We start from the raw sequence: 18,720 nt of genomic DNA, 5'->3' as shown, positions 1-18,720 counted from the left end.
AAAAAAGAATATGCGGAAAACTTCCTATGTATGAAGGATGATCCTTTCTGGCAGGGATCTCCAGGAGAAGCATCCATGAATCCAATGGCATGTTTTGTTTCTGTTCCGACCGTTTACTGTCTGTTTCCCCAGTATTTGTGCTATAATACACAGTTCCAATGGATATGTGATTCAGCAGAAGTTTCTCTTATAGCTCCAACTTTTGTTCATATCTGATATACTTCTGTTTTTTAGAGTCCAATAAAAATCATGAATCAAGAACTAATGTCTTTTTAAATGCTATGTTTATTGCTCGTTTGTGTTAGTTCATGAGAATTCTCCTGTTGTTCTAAAGTTGTGGGGGGTCCCCAAAGAGGTTTCCCGTCTGTTTGTTCAGTATTGGCGAGACACTAGAGCGTTGATTGGAGCTATTTGGTTGATCATTTAAACATTTGATTAGAAATGGATGAAAGGGCCAAGATTTCTGCAGTTTATCCCTATAATTTTCCAGTTGTTTTTCCTCTTTTGATGCAGCCACTCAGACAATATGTGTGCTATTGCTCCAGGAAAATGCTGTCCTCCCTTCCAGTGCAAGATAGGGAACCCTATTTGCTTCCCTTCAGGCATTTATTTTCTGTGGTGCTTTTTCATGCGAATATGGTGCACTTGCAAGTGGCCTGTTTGACAGCTCTGCAGACTGGAGTTCTTTATTTAAACAAAGGGGGCAGGGCCAGGCCCACCTGCTACTCTGGGCCCCAACCCAGGGTCCCTGTAGCTGGCAGCCGCTCACTGCCTTTCCTTCCCCTCCGCTGCTACCTGCTTGCCGTGGGCCACTTCTCCATAGCCCCAGCACCTACTCGGCCCCTGTATCAAGGCCACAGTCTGGGAGCCAGCCAGGCAAGTTGAAAAGTCCCAGTGTTTTTATCTTTCCTCATATGGAAGCTGTTCCATATACCCTTAGTCATTTTTTATATATATATATATATATAGTGGCATTATGATATTTTCTGTCTTCTTATCTATCCCTTCCCTAATGGCTTCCAACATCCTGTTCACTTTTTTGACTGCCACTGCACATTGAGCAGATGTTTTCAGAGAACTATCCACAATGACTCCAAGATCTTTCTTGAGTGGTAACAGCTCATTTAGTCTCCATCATTTTGTATGTTTAGTTGGGATTATGTTTTCCAACATGTATTACTTTGCATTTATCGACATTGAATTTCCACTGCTGTTTTGTTGCCCAGTCACCCAGTTTTGTGAGATTCCCTTTGTAACTCTTTGCGGTCTGCTTTGGACTTAACTAGCTTGAGTCATTTTGTGTCATTTGCACACTTTGCCACCTCATTGTTTACCCCCTTTTCCAGATCATTTATGAATCTGTTGAAAAGCACAGGTCCTAGTACAGACCCCTGGGGGAACCAGCCATTTACTTCTATCCACTCTCTTACTATCTGATTTGAAAAATTCCACCTCTGACAGCACACCCCTGACAGCATGCTGGGGTGCACATTTAGTACTGCCTTAGTGCCTGATCCACAGCCTATTGAACTAAATGGAAAGACTTATATTGACTTCAGTGGGCTTTAGATCAGGCCCTTAAAGGGGATGATTCAGCTATTGAATTGCCAGAACCACATGTGAAGCTGTTTCATGTTCTGTAGCATTTTTGTTCGCAACAGCTCCGCTCCTCCTGTGTATTCAGACTCCTAGCTACTGACTTAGTAACCAAAATAAGTTTACTTTTTGCTGTGTTTTGCTCCTGTTATCCCTGGGAGAGAGTGAACTGGATTCTAAATTCCTTCTCCCCATCAGCAACGGAGTTCTTTAACAAGGCAGGAGGGCCCCATTGTGCTGTGTGCTTCACAGACATAATGAAGACGACTAGGTAAAGAGCTGCAGATCTGGCTCTGCAGAGCTCCTTCAGTTCAACGTTGCAGGAGAGATGGCGGGGAAGTTGAAGATATTGTGACATTCCTAAGTTCCGAAATCCCCCTCCCCAAAACAAAACAAAAACAAAAACCCCTCCAAAACAACCTCAGGTCGGTGTTAATCTTGCTGGTGCCCATGTGCATTTATATTTAGGAACATTAAACTTCAAACTCGCAAAAGCTGGACATTTGCAAGTGTGGAAGTGAGCAGGTAAGGCAAGATATGTGAATATTCAAACTCTCACAGCTCACACAGTCCTTCTCTTACACATGTAAAGCCCCTTGGGATCGTTGGTGGAAAAGCAAGTTATTATCCACTAGGCCACAATCTGTGCTTGGTGTTTAGATGTTCGCTTAATCTTTGAAAGCATTTCAGTACGTAGGGCCTGATTTTCAAAGTTGCTTTGCCCTCCCCACTCCCATTGAAAATCGGACTCTAAGAGCGCTTGTCTTGCTTGGATGATTATGATGATGATTCGCTTTTCTCATACATCCCAATACCAAAAGTCCCTTGGGACTAGTGGGAAAGTGTCTCTATTAAACGTCTATGCAATCATGAAAGGTGTGAAGTAAATGAATAGGGAAGTGTTATTTACCCCTTCACATACAACCATGTTGTTAATGCTGAGTGACTAATCTAGTAATCTGTTTTATTGGTAAATTTCATTGCCATATGAAGGACCTTAAGCCTTCCCATAAAGAGCAAAACAGGACACTCCTACCATTTTTTTTTCATTGTAAGCTTCTCCTTGCTGTTCCATAATAGATGTTCAGTGGAGAAGCACATGGTAATTACACTGTGGAAATTTGCAATGCTGGTTGTCAGTGGGAAATCATTTTGGAGTTGGAAAAGCCACTGGGGGGCCATGATCATGGAAGCGTGCACAGCCGTTAATCGTCTCCTGCTACTCAGGACTGTGACTCTCAGCATTGTGCAGGGCCTGGTGGATGGATCTGCACCAACGGGGTTCCTGAACTGTGGTGAGGCAATAGACAGTAAGTATATCCCAATTTTGGCACCAGCCCACCTTGCCACAGAGCACATCAACAGAAAGGGCCAATTTTCAGTGTTTATGCAAGCGTTGGTGGATGACCATGGATGCTTCACCAGTATTGATGTGGGGTGGTCAAGGGAGGTGCCTGACACACACGTCCTTAAGAACCCAGGAGTGTTCAGAAAGCTGCAAGCAAGGATATTCTTTCCCAACTGGTGGATTATTATTGGCAATGTTGAAATATCAATAGTGATTCTGGGGGACCCAGCCTACCCTTTGCTCCCCTGGCTGATTCTGCTATCAGCTCAGCGGGTGCAGAATAACTGTTGAATGTGCTTTTGTAGGTTGAAGGGATTGGATCTCAGTGAGAAAAATATCCCAGTGGCCATAGCTGCCTGCTGTGTCCTGCATAATAACTGTGAGGCAAAGGGAGTGGACCAGCTGTCTGCTGAGTTTGAAGAGCCAGGCACAAGGGCCATTACAAGAGCCCAATGTGGAGCTATGGGGTTGAGGGAGACTTTGAAAGAGCACTTTACTGTGGCTGACCGTTAGGTTCTGTGCTGCTGTGCTCTCTGGGCCTGGAGCTTTGGGTGCTTCTACGAATTTGGGTAGTGCTTGCTGTACATTTATAAATGTTGAGTGGGTGTTTTCCTGAAGCTATGAATTACATGGTGCTTGGTGTGCATTGACAAAGAGTGTTTGCATTGACTACTGCAGTGCATTCTGCAATATTTGTGGTGAACTAATAAAGAGAATTTGATTCTCCGAAAATAGACCTTGATTGAGCGGGGAGAAAACAGTGCAGAAAAATCAGTGTGCCAAAAAACCACAGGCAATGTTAAGTTATATAAATTTGTATAACAGGGTAAAAACTTAAAATTAGAATGAAAGTAAACATATATGTCCATTTGCATGCACCCATTACTCCTGGGGGAATTCTGCACCACAAAATTAAAAATTGTGTGCCAAAAAATTAAAAATTCTGCACACAATATTTTAAATTCTGCAAAATTCTGCATATTTTATTTGTCAAAATAACACTATAACCATACTAGTTTCAATTATTTTGGGAATTTATTTCAAGCTATCTATTGGTAACTATGTCTGTAACAATACAGCCACAAAGGCCTTGGCTACACTTGCAAGTTACAATGCTGTAAAGCCTCCCCCAGCGCTGTAACTCACTCCCCATCCACACTGGCAGGGCACTTACAGCGCTGTCTCTCCCTGGGTACACCGCTGCAGGTACTCCACATCTCCGAGAGGAATAACAGCTGCAGCGGAGTGGCTACGACTCACGGGTGTGAGTGTAAACGCTTGCAGTGCTGTACTAATCACCTTGTCAAGTGGCCAATCCTCTCCATTGTTGTGACCCGTTGCAGGAATGCGGAAGTGCCGGTTTCAAAGCTTGTACCACAGAGAAAAGCAAACAGATTGCAGCTTGCTTTGAGTGAGTAAATGAATGAGCAAGGGGCCAGGAGTTTGGAACTTGCAAAATAGAGAGCTGACATGCTCCAAAAAGCACTTTCTCTCCCTCCACACTCCCTGTCACAATCCACCCCCACCCCCCCCGTTTTGAAAAGCACATTGCAGCCACATGAATGCTGGGATAGCTGCCCATAATGCACTGCTCCCAACACAGCTGCAAATGTTGCAAGTGTGGCCACACCACTGCGCTGGCAGCTGTCAGTGTAGACAGACTGCAGCACTTTTCCCTACTCAGCTGTACGAAGACAGGTTTACCTCACAGCGCTGTACAGCTGCAAGTGTGGCCAAGACCAAAAAAATTCCTCCAGGAGTAGAGTGTTAAAGAAACCCCTGCTTCTTTGCTCCCTCCCCCTCAGAGCCCAGCAGGTGAGCCAAACACCCACACCCCCTAGTCCCCAGAGTCCAGCCGCAGGCCCCCACCCCAGCCCAGATCCCGGCCGCGGGCCCCCAAGCCCAGGTACCTGCACCCCCTAATCCCCAGAGCCCAGCTGCAGGGCCACCCCCAGCTCAGACACGTGCACCCCCTAATCCCCAGAGCCCAACTGCGCAGTGATGCAGAGTTCCCCCAGGAGTAGACCCATGTAGTCTGGTGCACAGAGAACACAGCTGCGACTGGTGCCCAGAACCTGCCTGGGCCTGTATGCCACTAACCTATTTACTGCAAGGTGCCACCAAACTTGTCGCAGAGTGGTGTGGTACCCTGGAGGAAGAAGTAAGGAGGCCATCCCTAGGAACCTTCACGAGTGGATTGCAGAGTGCCTCCATAGAAGTGCATCAAAGGGATAACAGGGACATCACTGTGCAGTGTTCCACGTGCGCCCCCCACACCTACCCCAGCAGGGGAATGAAAACTAGATGCCAACTCTGCCTCTGTTTGTTGTAGCCTCTACCTCTTCTCATACAAGCAAAACAATAAAAGGTCAATACCTTTGTCTTGTTAACTTGGGGGTGGGCTGGGCGCCATCTTTAAATTGAAACCTTGTAAGGAAAAATGCATGCAAACACTTACCCAAGATCCCTTCCCCTTTGTCAGGCTTATCTGCGCTTGCCTGGTGGGAAGGGTTCTCACAACAAATTTTTTGGGTGGCCTCAGAGTGTGGCCACCAACTCTTGCTGGTGGCCGCTCTGACAATTTTTCCTAAAATACTAATTAGCTTTAGGAAAAACAAATAAATATATGCACATAAACATGTCCAAATCATTGTGATTTATTTACATAGGGTTTTTTTGCAGACTCAGTGGTTAAAAATAATGTACAGTTGTCTCTATTCTTTACTGGACCTGAACAGAATAGAAACACAAATAAGGGGCTTTGCATGTTTTGCTTTTCTGGTTGCTTTTTTCAAGACTTGCTAGCTAGTAAGTCTGCTACTGTGAAAAGTAACATTTGTATATTTGTTAATATCACTTTTCACAGCAGATTTGCTAGCTAGCGGAGAGACTGTTTACTCCGCTCTGGCAAGCTGGAGGACAAATTAAGCCCTGGATGGGGAGTTGGGTAGGGGCGATGGGGGGATAGATGGGAGGCAGCGGGGTCAGGGGCGACGTGCAGGAGGTGAGCCCCTAGCCAGAGCCTGAAGACTTGTGGCTGGGGGATGGAGCTTGCCGCTGCATGGCCGGAGCCTGCCGCCACCACCCCAGGGCTGAAGCCCGAAGCCCAAGCTCCGGGAAGGTGGGGAACTCAAGCTGGCCACCTGCTCCTACACTATTGGGGCTCCAGCAGGAGACAGGCCCCTTGCAAGAGTCCGCTGCTCCCCACCACCCTCTCAATCACTGCCCAGGAGACTGTGGCTTCACGAAAAGCTCCTGGTGGCTACATGTGGCCACGGTGGCGGCATTTGAGAAACATAGGGAGCTGCAGTCTCAGGAGAATAGTTCTAAGTGAACAGTGTCACAGCCCCAAGATAAATATAGCTGTTCTCCAGGGCAAGTGAGAAAGATGCCCCATTGCATCAGGGAATCTACTGGCTGATGTTAAAAAAAATAAAAAGGCTAAAAATAAAATTAAACTGTAATCTGTGGTTGAGAGAGGTTTACAGTGTGGTGTGGTGCAGTGCAGGAAGCCACTTTGTGGGGTTGTAACTCATGCTTCCTTCACTGGCAGACACGAAGCGTCTTAAGGGGGTATAGGGCAAGGGGAGGGCATATTAAACAGATCCTTTTCCTGCTCAACCTTAAGGAGCAGGAGGCGTACCAGTTTTGGGAAGAAACTGACAACTTTACCAGCCCCACTTGGCTTCCGTCTGCAGATAGAAATGGGACTATCCTGCTGGAGTTCCTTGGATGTGAGCTAGCAGCTCAAAGCTCATGCTGTTGCATGAGTGACACTTGAGCCAAGTAATCTACCATCTGTGCCGCCTCCCTCATACAGTCAATGAGGTTGTTGCATACACATTAGAGTGGAAGTTGAGTCACCTCTGATAGCACAGTGGTCTAAGGTGCTTGGCATGGCACAGATACACCCGTGTGCTGTACAGCGACAGTCATGCATGTAAGTTGTAAGGTCAAAGTAGCGAAGAACTTAAAAATCGGATGGTAATAAACCATGAAACCCAGCGACAATTGAACCTGAATATATTCTGAACAAAAAGCGCTCTCAGCCGTGCTTGTGGCTGTATCCATCACTTCACACTGCCTCCGTAAGACACTCTGGGCTTGAGAGTGACAATCCTGGAATCTTATTATATAGATTCTGCCCTGTTGTCTTATCTCATTATAAAAGTCCTTCTGCCTGATAATGCAAGCAGAGAAGACCATGGAAGAGGAATATGTCAGTTACAATTGATCAGCCTCCATAAATCACTAGATGAGTCACTGTGGAAGGAAGCATTGGTTTTGTGGTTAAAATGGGACTGTGTGTTGGGGGACCTCAGTTGTCCATACTCTCTGTGATTGTGGGCAAGTCAGTTAGTCTCTCTGTGCCTCAGTTTCCCCGTTAGTGTATTGTGGATCATGCTGGGGTGCCTCAGACGTGTTGTGAAGCTTAATTCATGTTTGTAAAATATTTTGAGAGCCTTAGATACAAGATGCCATAGCAGGGCTAAGTAATGTATTATTATTGAGCATCAAATCACCTAAATGATTAATCCATTATGCATATAATCAACATGCATCTCTGAATGCTCAGCTCTCTAGTGTTTTCCCTCTTCCAGAAATTTCTTGCAACACCTCTGGAGGTAGGTGAGCATTATCTCCCTCATAGTGTTGCAGAAATGGAGTCAGAATTTTCAGAGATTTTCCCCCCTCATGGCTGCAGAGGGAGTTGGTGTGAGGGCCAGGATTAGAATCCAGGTATTCCTGGATTCTAGTCCAGCGATCAGATCAGAAATCTGGGCTGTGTCTGTGGAAGGAATATGGACAGCTGAGGTTGAAAGTTAAGTTCATATTCATTTTATTGAAGCCTTGGGGTCATACCATTCTGCAGTGACATGGGGGGGGGGGACAGAGTTCCCGGGGCAATTCTAAGATGTGGGCCTGCAGCCCCACTGCCGCAGTGTTTTCATGAGGTAAGGAGTTGAGTTACCAGCTCTGGCCGTCTTCTGGTAAATTGTTTTAAAGATTTGTGCTTACCTTACTGTCTGAGTTTCAACCCCCCGAAATGGCTCTGTCAGATCAGCCCATCGGTCCCAGTCGCTTGTTACAGTCTGTTTCTGCAAACACGACTCCCACACTAACCTGGAGTGACAGTGTCCTGCAGGCATGGACGGGATAACTGGGTGTAATGCCGCACCCACTGTAACAAGGTGATCTAGGCAGGAGTGGATTTATCATGAAACAAACTATGTGGTGGTATGTGGCCCCCAAAATGCAGGGCAGATATCTGACAGCCTGCCCCTGAGTCCCACCAGCGTCGGAGCAGGGCTCAGGCAGGCAGGCTGCCTGCATGCCATGGCCAGTGGCCCCACGCCGCTCCCGGAAGTGGCCAGGGTAGAGTGGGTGGGAGACTCTCTCTCTCTCTCTCTGGTCCTTATATGCTTTTATTCCTATTTTACGGGCGGGAAACAGGCCCAGAGAGACTAAATGTCTTGGCTAAGGTCACCCAGGGAGTCTGTGGCAGAGCAGGGACCTGAGCCCAGGAATTGACTCCCAAGTCCTAGGCTAGTGCCCTAAGCACTGGACCATCCTTCCTGGCTCCCGAGGAAATCCGTTTATGCCCCAAAGCATATATCTTAATTTCACAGATCATCATCTCTGGTTTTTGTACACACGTCCATGCTCATAACCCTATCCAGTCCTCTTAAAAGTCTAGTCCCTGTATTTTTGCTGGACCTTCAATGGCAGTGAAGTCTGTAGGTTCACTCTCAGCTGCATTTCCTTGTGCTTTTCTCAACTTCCTGCCCTTTAATTCCATTGAGTCTCTTGCTCGTGTATTATGACAGCGGACTGCTCAGTTTTCACTGTGCTCATATAATACATTCTGTCTGAGCCAGGTCTCCTTGTGCGCCTTATGGCAGTTCCCAGAATATATTCCTGCAGGGGACTGACTCTAGCTACCCTTTTTATCTGTTTTAAACTGCCAACATTTAAACAAATTCTCCACATTGTCTTTCTGGGATTTGCCTCAGCTCCCAGTGAATAACGTAAAGCTGTGGAATAAATCTTGCTCCCACTGGATCGATAAATGAAAGGGGGAGTTTTCCACATCAGCTTTCGTTTTTTTTTTTTTTTTAAAGGGGCTTGTGTGATTCATTTAAACGTGTTGATTTAGTTATCTCGTCACAGGGTCACAGCACCTGTTCCTGGGGCTCCTACCAGACAAAATCATCGGCCTCAGTGCTTTGTCTCTTGGCACCATCGCACTGTTTGCCACATCACTGTGACGGGCGGGGAAAATTGGAGACTCTCCTACTGGTGGGATGTGGAGTGGTCCTGTGAGCTTTGGAGCAGGGGGACAGCCCCTAACTTGTAGGCTCCACTTCCCATTTGTATCAAAGCTGTGATTGGCTTGAGAATGGCCAAGAAAACAGTGAGCTCGGGGTGGGTGGGTGGTGAGGGAGGGGAAGATGGGAAATGAGATGGTTGTTGGTGTCTCTCCTCCCTGTCCTTACCCCCAGAGCAGCTGTTGGGAATTGCTCCTGTGCTGGGCTGCCAGGAAAGCCCTTGCCACAGGAAGCGAAACTGAGGGGTGGAATCACAGTAACATCACTTCCGGTTAGCGTCGTTGGCACTCTATAGTCTGTTGATCTACCTTAATGGGGAGGACCAGAGGTGTGATTCTCATGCAGAAGCGAGAGGAATAAATGTGAGGGATGGGAAAGATGGAGAAGCAGGAAAAAAAAAAATGGTGAGAACGGGAAGGGAAGCTGAAAGTAGCAGGGATAGTTTGGGACCAAATCTGGACAGACTCCTGAAAATCACTGTGCCCCATTATCCTTCCCCTCTGACTGAAGGAGCAGCACGGATGGGTCTGCAAGGAGCACTAGTCAGTCCCCATTAACTGGAGTAAGGTATGCTGCAATGCATGCTGGTCTTTGCTGGGGTTTCCGGAGAAGATAAAAGGGAGCTGGTGTGGGGGGAGGAGAATTTGGGATCTTTGTAGATGTTGCCAGAAGAAGAAAGGCAGTTTGGACAAAACAAAGTGGTGGAGCCTGGGATATGGAGTATGTAGGGGAGAACGGTTAAAACACCGTTCAATCCTGTCCACCAGGCGCTACCAGTCTGAATTGTTTAGTGTGCCAGGATGAGATCCTGCAGTACCAGTGCTTCCCATAGTGTAGGCAGGATCCTAGACTTGTATGGTCTCCTAGGTCGGGATCACAAACTGGTTTGGAAGCCCCCGGTCTTATGTGACTTTTCAGAGTGGTAGGCAGACATTCATTCCTAGGGTTTGTCTACACAAACATTTACTTTGTGGCGAGCTGGGTTGCGACTCTGTCCTGCACTAGCCTGCCACACACTAAGGGTCCGTGCGGATCCTGCTGATACACGCTAACAGTTTGTTGGTGCCTTTTAATCGCCTCCTTAGTCCACTGCTCTGCAGCCAAGAAAGTGTCCTCCCAGCGTTCCGTAGTGGAATTTCTTGCTCTGGATGGAATGACTCGAATCAGCTTAATTTTAGCTATGTGCAGAAAGGCAGCTGAAAAGTTTAAACTTCTGTGATTTTTATTTATTTATTTTTTTGCACTTCTCCAAATCCAGAGCAGATGGCTGGATCCTTGTCAGCTTCTTAGAACAGAAAAATGTACGCCTCGGCGGAGCGTTCGAAGGGAAAAGCTGCCACCACTGTAACCCTGTTGCTGCTGGTGAGAATGATCTCTGTTGAGTGACAAATCAATGGATCAGCCGCTAAAATTGATGTTACTATTGTATAGTAACAATTGAAGGCCGTTTCTGTACCATACTTGATGCTTAAGCCAAAATGGAGGATGTCCAGTGCTTAGAGAGGGAGACTGGGCATTTTCTGTCTGCTTTTCCTCACTCAGCCGTTGATTTGATCGGTGACTTGCTCCGAGTAGTTTATGGCTTGTCTACATTAGAACATTCTACTACTTTAACTCTACGGGTATAGGTTAAGCGATATGATCCCGCCAGTGTCGATGCAGTTATACTGGTATAAAGGTGCTTTATGCTGATGCAGCTATTCCCATAAAGGAAAGGGGATCACTATACTGGTATCAAGCGACAAAGAGTCCTGTGGCACCTTATAGACTAACAGACGTATTGGAGCATAAGCTTTCGTGGGTGAATACTCACTTCATCAGACGCATGTGGGTATACTGGTATCAGTCACGTTTATACTAGTAAAACTGCCCATGCTAGATCATTTTACTAGTATAACTATAATGGGGGAAAATCCCACCCTTAACAAACAGTTATAGCAATACAAACATTGTGTGTAGACCAAGCCTCAGAATTAAGTTTTCAAGTGTCCTCTAATTTTGGGTGCCTTTAGATTTTTGGGTGCCCAACTTACACCATTAGGGGATGCTCCTTGGCTCTGAAAACTAGGCCAGAGATGCAGCAGATTGGGTACTCAAAAAGGGAGGCCCCCAAAGTTAGTGACTATTTGAAGATGTGGGCCATAAGCACTCTGTGCCTCAGTTTCCTCCTTTGTAAAATGAGGATAATACTTTTTTCCTCAAAGGTGTGATGCTTACAGTTTGTGGACTGATGATAATGTCACCTAGCGCTTGTGTAATACTTTTCGTTTGTAGATTTCAAAGCACTTTCCAAAGGAGGTCACTACTTTGCACTCCTATCCTGCCATCTATCAGAGAATACTACAGTAATTATTATTTTGTGTTTGTTAATACCTTACTCACTTAGCCAGCTGAATTCTGGAAGGCACAAAACCTTTTCCTAACAATTCTTTGCTCTTGTATAGCACTTTCCACTTGCAGATCTTGAAGCCTCCTATGTAAGAAGTTCAACACCATTATCCCAATTTTACAAATAGGGAAACCGAGGCACAGAGAATTCCCAGAGTCGCACAGCAGACTGGTGATAGAGCGAGGAACAGAACCCAGGTCTCCTGACTCTGAATCCTCTACACTGTGCTGCTCCTCCCCCTGTTCTTTGTCTCAAAGCATCTTCCTTTTAGTCACGCTGGAACTTATTGACCGTTTCTGCTACGCCTGGTAAACGCTTGCAGTCGTGCTGGAGTGATGGTAGCCTACGTGTCATCTCCACTACACGGGGCTGCCTCCAGGCTTTTCAGCAACACCCAAATATTAAAGGGCAGCCATTTTGTGAAGTCCTTTGAAGGCATTTTTTTGACAGCTTGTAAAAGCATGAGGTGTGACTTCCCTTTCAGCATTGGGAAAGGGGAATATTAAACTCTGGTAACTGACAGGAGCCTAGGACGCCTGGAGAGTGAGCAGTTGGAGAGCAAGGCAGAGGAGGAGAGTCCGCTGTCAGCAATTAGCTGCTACAGCTGATACTGTTTAAAAAAAAAAAAAAGGCCCCAGCAGATGGCAAGTGCACAAATTGAGTATTGATACGTTTGTGGAATCCCAGCAGCCACCACACAAGCATCTGCCAAGCAAGCAAGATAAATGGATGGGCTTATGTGTCTATGGAGATCTGCACTAGCTCCTAATTGACTATTTGCCCTGAATCCAAGGTCCTTCAGAGCTCTTGATGGGTTGGACATGGATTGCTTCCCTCTCTCTGACTCTCTCTAGAGGATCAATACAGCTAACAGCCAATGGCAATGTGTTTTTTGTGCAGGGCTGTGGAACTCCATGCCACTGGAGATCACAATAAGGTTATATCTTTCCACTTTCAGAGCAGCATGTCTCTTTGACCAGGCCGTCTTTCAGTAAAAAAGGCTAGTTCGTTGCTGGGAGTCATTCCTTTAGACTTCAGTCCCCAATGTAATTCTTCAGAAGTACTAGGCAGAGAACTGTGCCTTCTCTACATCAAAATTTGATTTACTAATTCACGTATGTGGTGCCTAGATTCCACAGGGAGGAGGAACGGAAAGGAAATTCATAGCCAGATAGAAATAGTACAGGCTGGAAGATCATCTCCTTGCCACTCGTTTCAGTTGCCAAACCTTCCAGCGTCCCCTTGCCCCATGTGCCAGGCTCCATTGACATCAGTTTCTCACATAGGACACAGTTCAGTGTTCTTTATTCATTCCTGGTTCAGACAAAGCTTGCAGTGATGTCACAGGTAAACTGGGGTAACCTACACCAATGCAAGTTGCATTGCACTAGAGCAAACTATGTCTACATTAGGGGATTGTACTGGTGCAGCTCCAGCAGTGGCTAAAATCCCATGACAGATGGCAATAATATTAATACTACTTAGGTCTTATAGCACTTTTCATCAATATATCCCAAAGGGCTTCATGAAGGAAGAAAGTATCATTAGTCCCATTTTACAGATGGGGAAACTGAGGCACAGAGTGGTGACATGATGAGGCTTAAAGAAGGCTGGGTGGGGCCTATAGTCAAGATCTTACCCATTGCAATCAGCATCTTCTCAGCCAGGGATGGCTTTTCAAACCCTTGATAGTCAGATCTTGAGCAGGTCCAGTGGGACTCCCTACCTGCAGGGTGTAATATGCTGACTTTTCTGCCCCCGCAGCCTCTAGCAGCTTTGGGAGTTGGGTGAAAGATCAGGTGTGGTAATCAAATCCTGATCTCCGGAGTGGCAAACAATAGCACTGGGTCATTGTCACTACAGATTTTTAAATAGCACTGTAATGATAGTGGTGGTTTGGGTCTAAGGCTAATGTTAAATTATGATTAGAAATACAGATAAGTAAAAGTCTTAGGAGGCTTAGCTGCTCTTCCATTGTCTGATCCTAGGTGCTGGAGGGGAGGTTAATTGTTGATTTTATATTTACACTGGATAAGCCCCACTCTTGTTCCTCTCACTTTCCCAAGCATGTTGCAAGGCAATTAAAGTGGGATGAGATTGGTGCCTTACTCCCTTAGGAACATGACCTGCCATTGGAGCTGGTGTAGTGCTGAGCGTTCTGCAGATAGTGGCACACAGCAAGCACTCTGTTCCTCTTAGCAAGAGATGCTGTCATGTAACGTATGTCCCAGATGTGAGTGACTCTGAATATTATCCAGGGTCTAAATATCTTGTTGGGTTACTTAAACAAGAATATTCTACCACTCAGGCCTGGTCTATACCTAACATTTAGATTGACCTAGTTTCGTCACTCTGGGAAGATGTGAAAAATTCACACCACTGTGAAATGTTGTTAAGTTGACCTAAGCCCTGGTAAAGACACAGCTAGGTTGATGGATGAATCCTTCTATCAACCTAGCTACTGCCTCTCCGGGTGGGCGGATTAACTAGAGTGATTGTAGACCTCCTTCCGTCCCTGTAGCAAGGGTCTATGCTGCAGCGGTGCTGTTTTAGCATCTGTGTATAGACAGGCCCTCAGTTGGTAAGACAGTTTCTGGATCCCGGGGTTGCTTTTTATGTAGGACCTACGCTGTTGTGCTTTGCTGCCAAGAGGAGCACAGAGTAACTGACAGACCATGTGGATAACGGTAGGGCCTGATCCAACTCTCTTTGAAGTCAGTGGTCAAACTCCCAGTTGCTTCAGTGGTACAGAGCCCAGTCCCTGGTGCACAACTATGGATGTGAAAACAAGCCAATACAGGGGCAAATTCTTTGACGTAGAGAAAAGGACCAAATGAGGCAAAGACCCTTTACTTCCTAAAAAAACAATGAGGAATCCTTGTGGCACGTTAGAGACTAACACATGTATTTGGGCATAAGCTTTCGTGGGCTAGAACCCACCATGCATCTGATGAAGTGGGTTATAGCCCACAAAAGCTTATGCCCAAATAAATTTGTTAGTCTCTAAGGTGCCACAAGGATTCCTACCTCTCTGAAACCTTTTCTTCTAAGGTCCTCCTGCCAGCATGTAGCACAGTATGCAGAGTTAAAAAGCACACTTTATAAAGTATTTGACTATGTCCCCTTGTGGGGAGGGATAGCTCAGTGGTTTGAGCATTAGGCCTGCTAAACCCAGGGTTGTGAGTTCAATCCTTGAGGGGGCCATTTAGGGAACTGGGGTAAAAATCTGTCTGGGGATTGGTCCTGCTTTGAGCAGCAGGGGGTTGGATTAGATGATCTCCTGAGGTCCCTTCCAACCCTGATATTCTATGAACTGGTGGAAAAAAACTTAACCAGATGCTTTAGAACACTGATTAGCTGGAAGTTACAAAAGATTATTTACTAAACTAGCAGCACCTGTGCTTTTTCCATTCCAACTCCCCAGAAATTGTTTTTTTTTTAATCTCATTTCACATCAGTGTTTCAGTTTAAACTGGATATGCATCCTTCACATATTACTGAAAGGGCTACTCCAGTTTCTTTTACTTAATCATGGGTGTCTCTACGAGTAATCATACTCATTAAGAGCGTTTCATCACCGAATCTTTGTATACTAAGCAATTGCAACAACAGCATAAGCGCCAGTAGTTGCCAAAGAAAATGAAAAAAAAAAACACTGTATGAAGGATGGTGATTGAATGATTAAATGTATGGAGGTTTTTATTAGCATACACCATAGTATAATAGACTTTGTAATAAAGTTAATTTTTACTGAGCCCCCAAATGTGCAAATTTATATTTCTTATTGCTCATAGTTCTTTGCATGATAACTTGCCTAGATCCATGTTTGGAATAAAATTAGAAACAGAGTGAGAAACACAGGCGGGAGACATGGAGCCTGGGTAGTTCTTCTGTACAGAAATTTGTAAAACACTGGACTAGGTAGTGTATTTAAAAAACAAGCACCCCACCCACCTCACCTTGCTCCTTCGTTCCCAAGTGGGTAATAACACATGATGATGTAATGATGACATGACTTCATTATCACAGCACAGCCATCTTTTTTCTTTGATCATCCTCATAGTGCCTGTATCTTATGGGAAACTTTTTGCCCTCTAGGTTGAGGAAAAGTTTCCATATTAAATTGGAATACGGTTCAGATTTGTTTAGTAAACTCTGTCACATTTTATAAGCAAATGTACCTGGGCTTTATAATTGGCAACATGCTTAGGCCGCATAGTACTGTGGGTAATTTAAGGTATTGCCCTGGAATAGGAAATCTGCAGGGAAAGACTTGCAAAGAGAAATTTTAAGGAAGCTTTATAACAAATGTAAGTATAATTAAACATTCCTAACAATCTTAACTCAACCTTGCAGAACTGTTGGGTTTTTTGGCAACACTGAATAGATAAACTGAGCCCTCAGTGTGTATGTTGCTTAGGAGGAGAGGAGCAATTATTGCTGATTACTGTTGTGATGATTTGCTAGGGGCATATTCTCAAGCCCTAGTTAAAGGAAGTGAAGTAGATACACTTACACTTCGGTCCTGAGCTTAAAATGATCAAAGAGTTTAGCACAGATCCTTACGCCATCTAGTGGCTATTCTTCGAACTACTTGTTCTGTATAGCGAAACGGGAAGGCGCTTTCCCGATGCACATTTGCCCCCTCCCCTACGTTTCATTTTGGAAGGTACCTAAATATGGGGGAAGAGAAATCTAAAGAGTATATTGATCCCGGATAAAGTGGCGAAAATACAACAGAGCGAAAACAATGGATTCACACAAAACAAACCCCATTAAATATTAACCTGTTTTTACAACGAATTATAAGGTTGCACCAATTAGTAGGTTCCAAAAATTGCACCACATTAAAGCAAAAGCCTCAGCGGGCGCTTATGTGTTGTGTCGGTGTTAGCAGTACTGTTCTCACTATACGTTCATTGAACAGTAGCGCAACCCCAAGATAAGGACGGTTAGTAAAAATGCCTAATGGGAATGCGGGGAGGGACTCTGGATGTCTAGTTCGGTTGTGGCGACGGCGTATTTTGAGCCTGCCTTTTTCACTCTTGATTTCAATCAGGGACGCAGTCCAGCACGATACAGTGTCTCGGTCTTTCATTTTTATGTCAGTTAGCGCCGTTTTAATACTCTTTTGGCCGACAGTCACGACCGTACCCATAATGCACTGCGCCACCTAGCGTGTATATTTGCATACGTTGCTGGCGAACCTTCCCTAGAGTGAATGAACAGTCTCACAGCAAAGTTTGTGCCGTTAAATGGAAAGGAAGAAGTGGTCAAATGCATCCTTTTTTGCATTTTACTTTGGGCTGATTGATATTTATGCACACATTGATGGAACTGAGGATAGTAATAATAAATAATAATCTAAAATTTGCACAGCTTTACTAATTTTGTATGAAAGATCACCCGCCCTTTACCAGGATGATGTTAATGTGATGTTAATAAAAATAGACACATACTTAAAATCAAATCAAACCAAACCACCAATCTGCTGATATTTTACTGGTGGTAAGGGGGCTGGGGAGGGAGTATTTTGCCAGGCTAACTTAATATGCATAAAGCAGTTTACAAAGTATTTATTGTAATAGTTTATTACCTACCACTTATTTATTATGCTTAACAAAGAATACATAGCACTTAAGAATATTATTAATTATAATTAGCACTTCTGTATCTTTTCTATTAATATTAATACATGGTATCATTATGGATATTCTTAATTAGCATTTATTTAGCACATTGCAAAATATGCAGTGCTTTCAAATAATAATACTATCCAATTCTTATATAGGGCTTTTTTATCAGTAGATATCAAAGTGCTTCACAATCTTTGAATGTATTTAAAATTATTATAATTATTTATTAAAGGGATACTACAAACTTTAAAGAAAAATCATGATTGTAATCCTAGTAACACTGTTGACAAACACTTTCACTTTCAATAAAAAATCTATTTAGTCATCCCTATTTATTGCTGTTAGTTTAATTTTTTTCTAAACTTGGATAATAAATACAGTTAACCTGGTTGCATTATACATTATTTAGTAATACATTATAATTAATATCAATTAATTACCAATACATAGAAAATAATAGAATAAATTGCAAATATATATAATAAATAATTGAAGAACATGTCTGTGAAAGTGATTATAATGATTGATTGTGTGGATTGCAGTTTGTTTAAAAATCAGTAATCCTTTCATTGCTCCTCTAAAGTAATCTTCTTTATGGTCATATTCTATGCTGGGCAGTGGGCAGATCCAAATGGCATACATTGCAGTGGAACTCCTTATATGATGCGTGAAAGATTTGTTTCTCTTTTATGAGCATATTTATTCCAACATTGCTTCTGCAGTGAGAAACCCCTACAGTCTTGCCTATCCTGGTGTCTTGTGCCTGACTGCACGCTAACTTGCTATCTTTGTTATTGTGTATTTGCAGGTGGTTCTGCTGGGGATGGACATCCTGTCTGCACTAGTGTCACGGTTACAGGATCGCTTTAAAGCTCAGATAGGCACAGGTAAAGACTAAGGGATCGTTAGCCCATCTGAAATATATTTGGCCAAATTCTGCCCTCACTCACACCCAGGCAGCCTCATTCATTTAAAGAAGGTTACTTTGCTATAACGGAGAAGCAGAAATATGGTCCACTGTCACTAATCTGAATTGTTTTGTTAACATTGCATATACCACAGAGGCTGCATCATCAGGACTGGTACTTTGCAGCTTCTGCCACTCAAATAGCATGAGTAAAAGTGACAGACTCTGGCCCTAAATGATTAGCCTCTATGCTGAGTCCCTTTATTGCTGTGTGTGCTCTCGTCCTCTACGGCGCCAGCAGAGCCCCCAACCAAAACCTCGTCACAGGAGCACAGCCTAAATTCCATGGAGGATTTGACCTTAACCAGCTGAGTAGGAGAGGGCTCTGTTTGGTTCAGCACAGATCTGTGTCTGGAGAATTTGCACAGTTGTCTGCAAAGCATGGGGGCCACTAGTGCGTTCTCAGTGTCCTGTGGGTTTTGTGAACATTTTGTTTGTGTTTTATTTGGGGAGAG

The 18,720-nt window shown here is 44.4% G+C and overlaps 1 protein-coding gene and 1 non-coding gene across 28 annotated transcripts in view; one reads left to right on the top strand and one right to left on the bottom strand.

Annotated features, from left to right (window-relative positions):
* Positions 1-18,720, top strand: part of CLASP1 (cytoplasmic linker associated protein 1) — a 263,544-nt gene that overhangs the window by 53,235 nt on the left and 191,589 nt on the right. For all 27 annotated transcript variants that reach the window (XM_034785912.1, XM_034785914.1, XM_034785910.1 and 24 more), the window contains exon 3: positions 18,107-18,185. In XM_034785912.1, the coding sequence (XP_034641803.1) occupies positions 18,107-18,185 (79 nt within the window). The remainder of the gene's footprint in view (positions 1-18,106; positions 18,186-18,720) is intronic.
* On the bottom strand, positions 16,489-16,615 carry LOC117885304. Its single transcript, XR_004647774.1, has one exon. It is a non-coding gene; the product is annotated as a U4atac minor spliceosomal RNA (small nuclear RNA).

The sequence above is a fragment of the Trachemys scripta genome, chromosome 11 (genome assembly GCF_013100865.1).
Source record: "Trachemys scripta elegans isolate TJP31775 chromosome 11, CAS_Tse_1.0, whole genome shotgun sequence".
Classification (NCBI taxonomy): domain Eukaryota; kingdom Metazoa; phylum Chordata; order Testudines; family Emydidae; genus Trachemys; species Trachemys scripta.
Note: the sequence above shows the minus strand (reverse complement) of the source record. Positions and strands in the feature narration are given on the sequence as shown.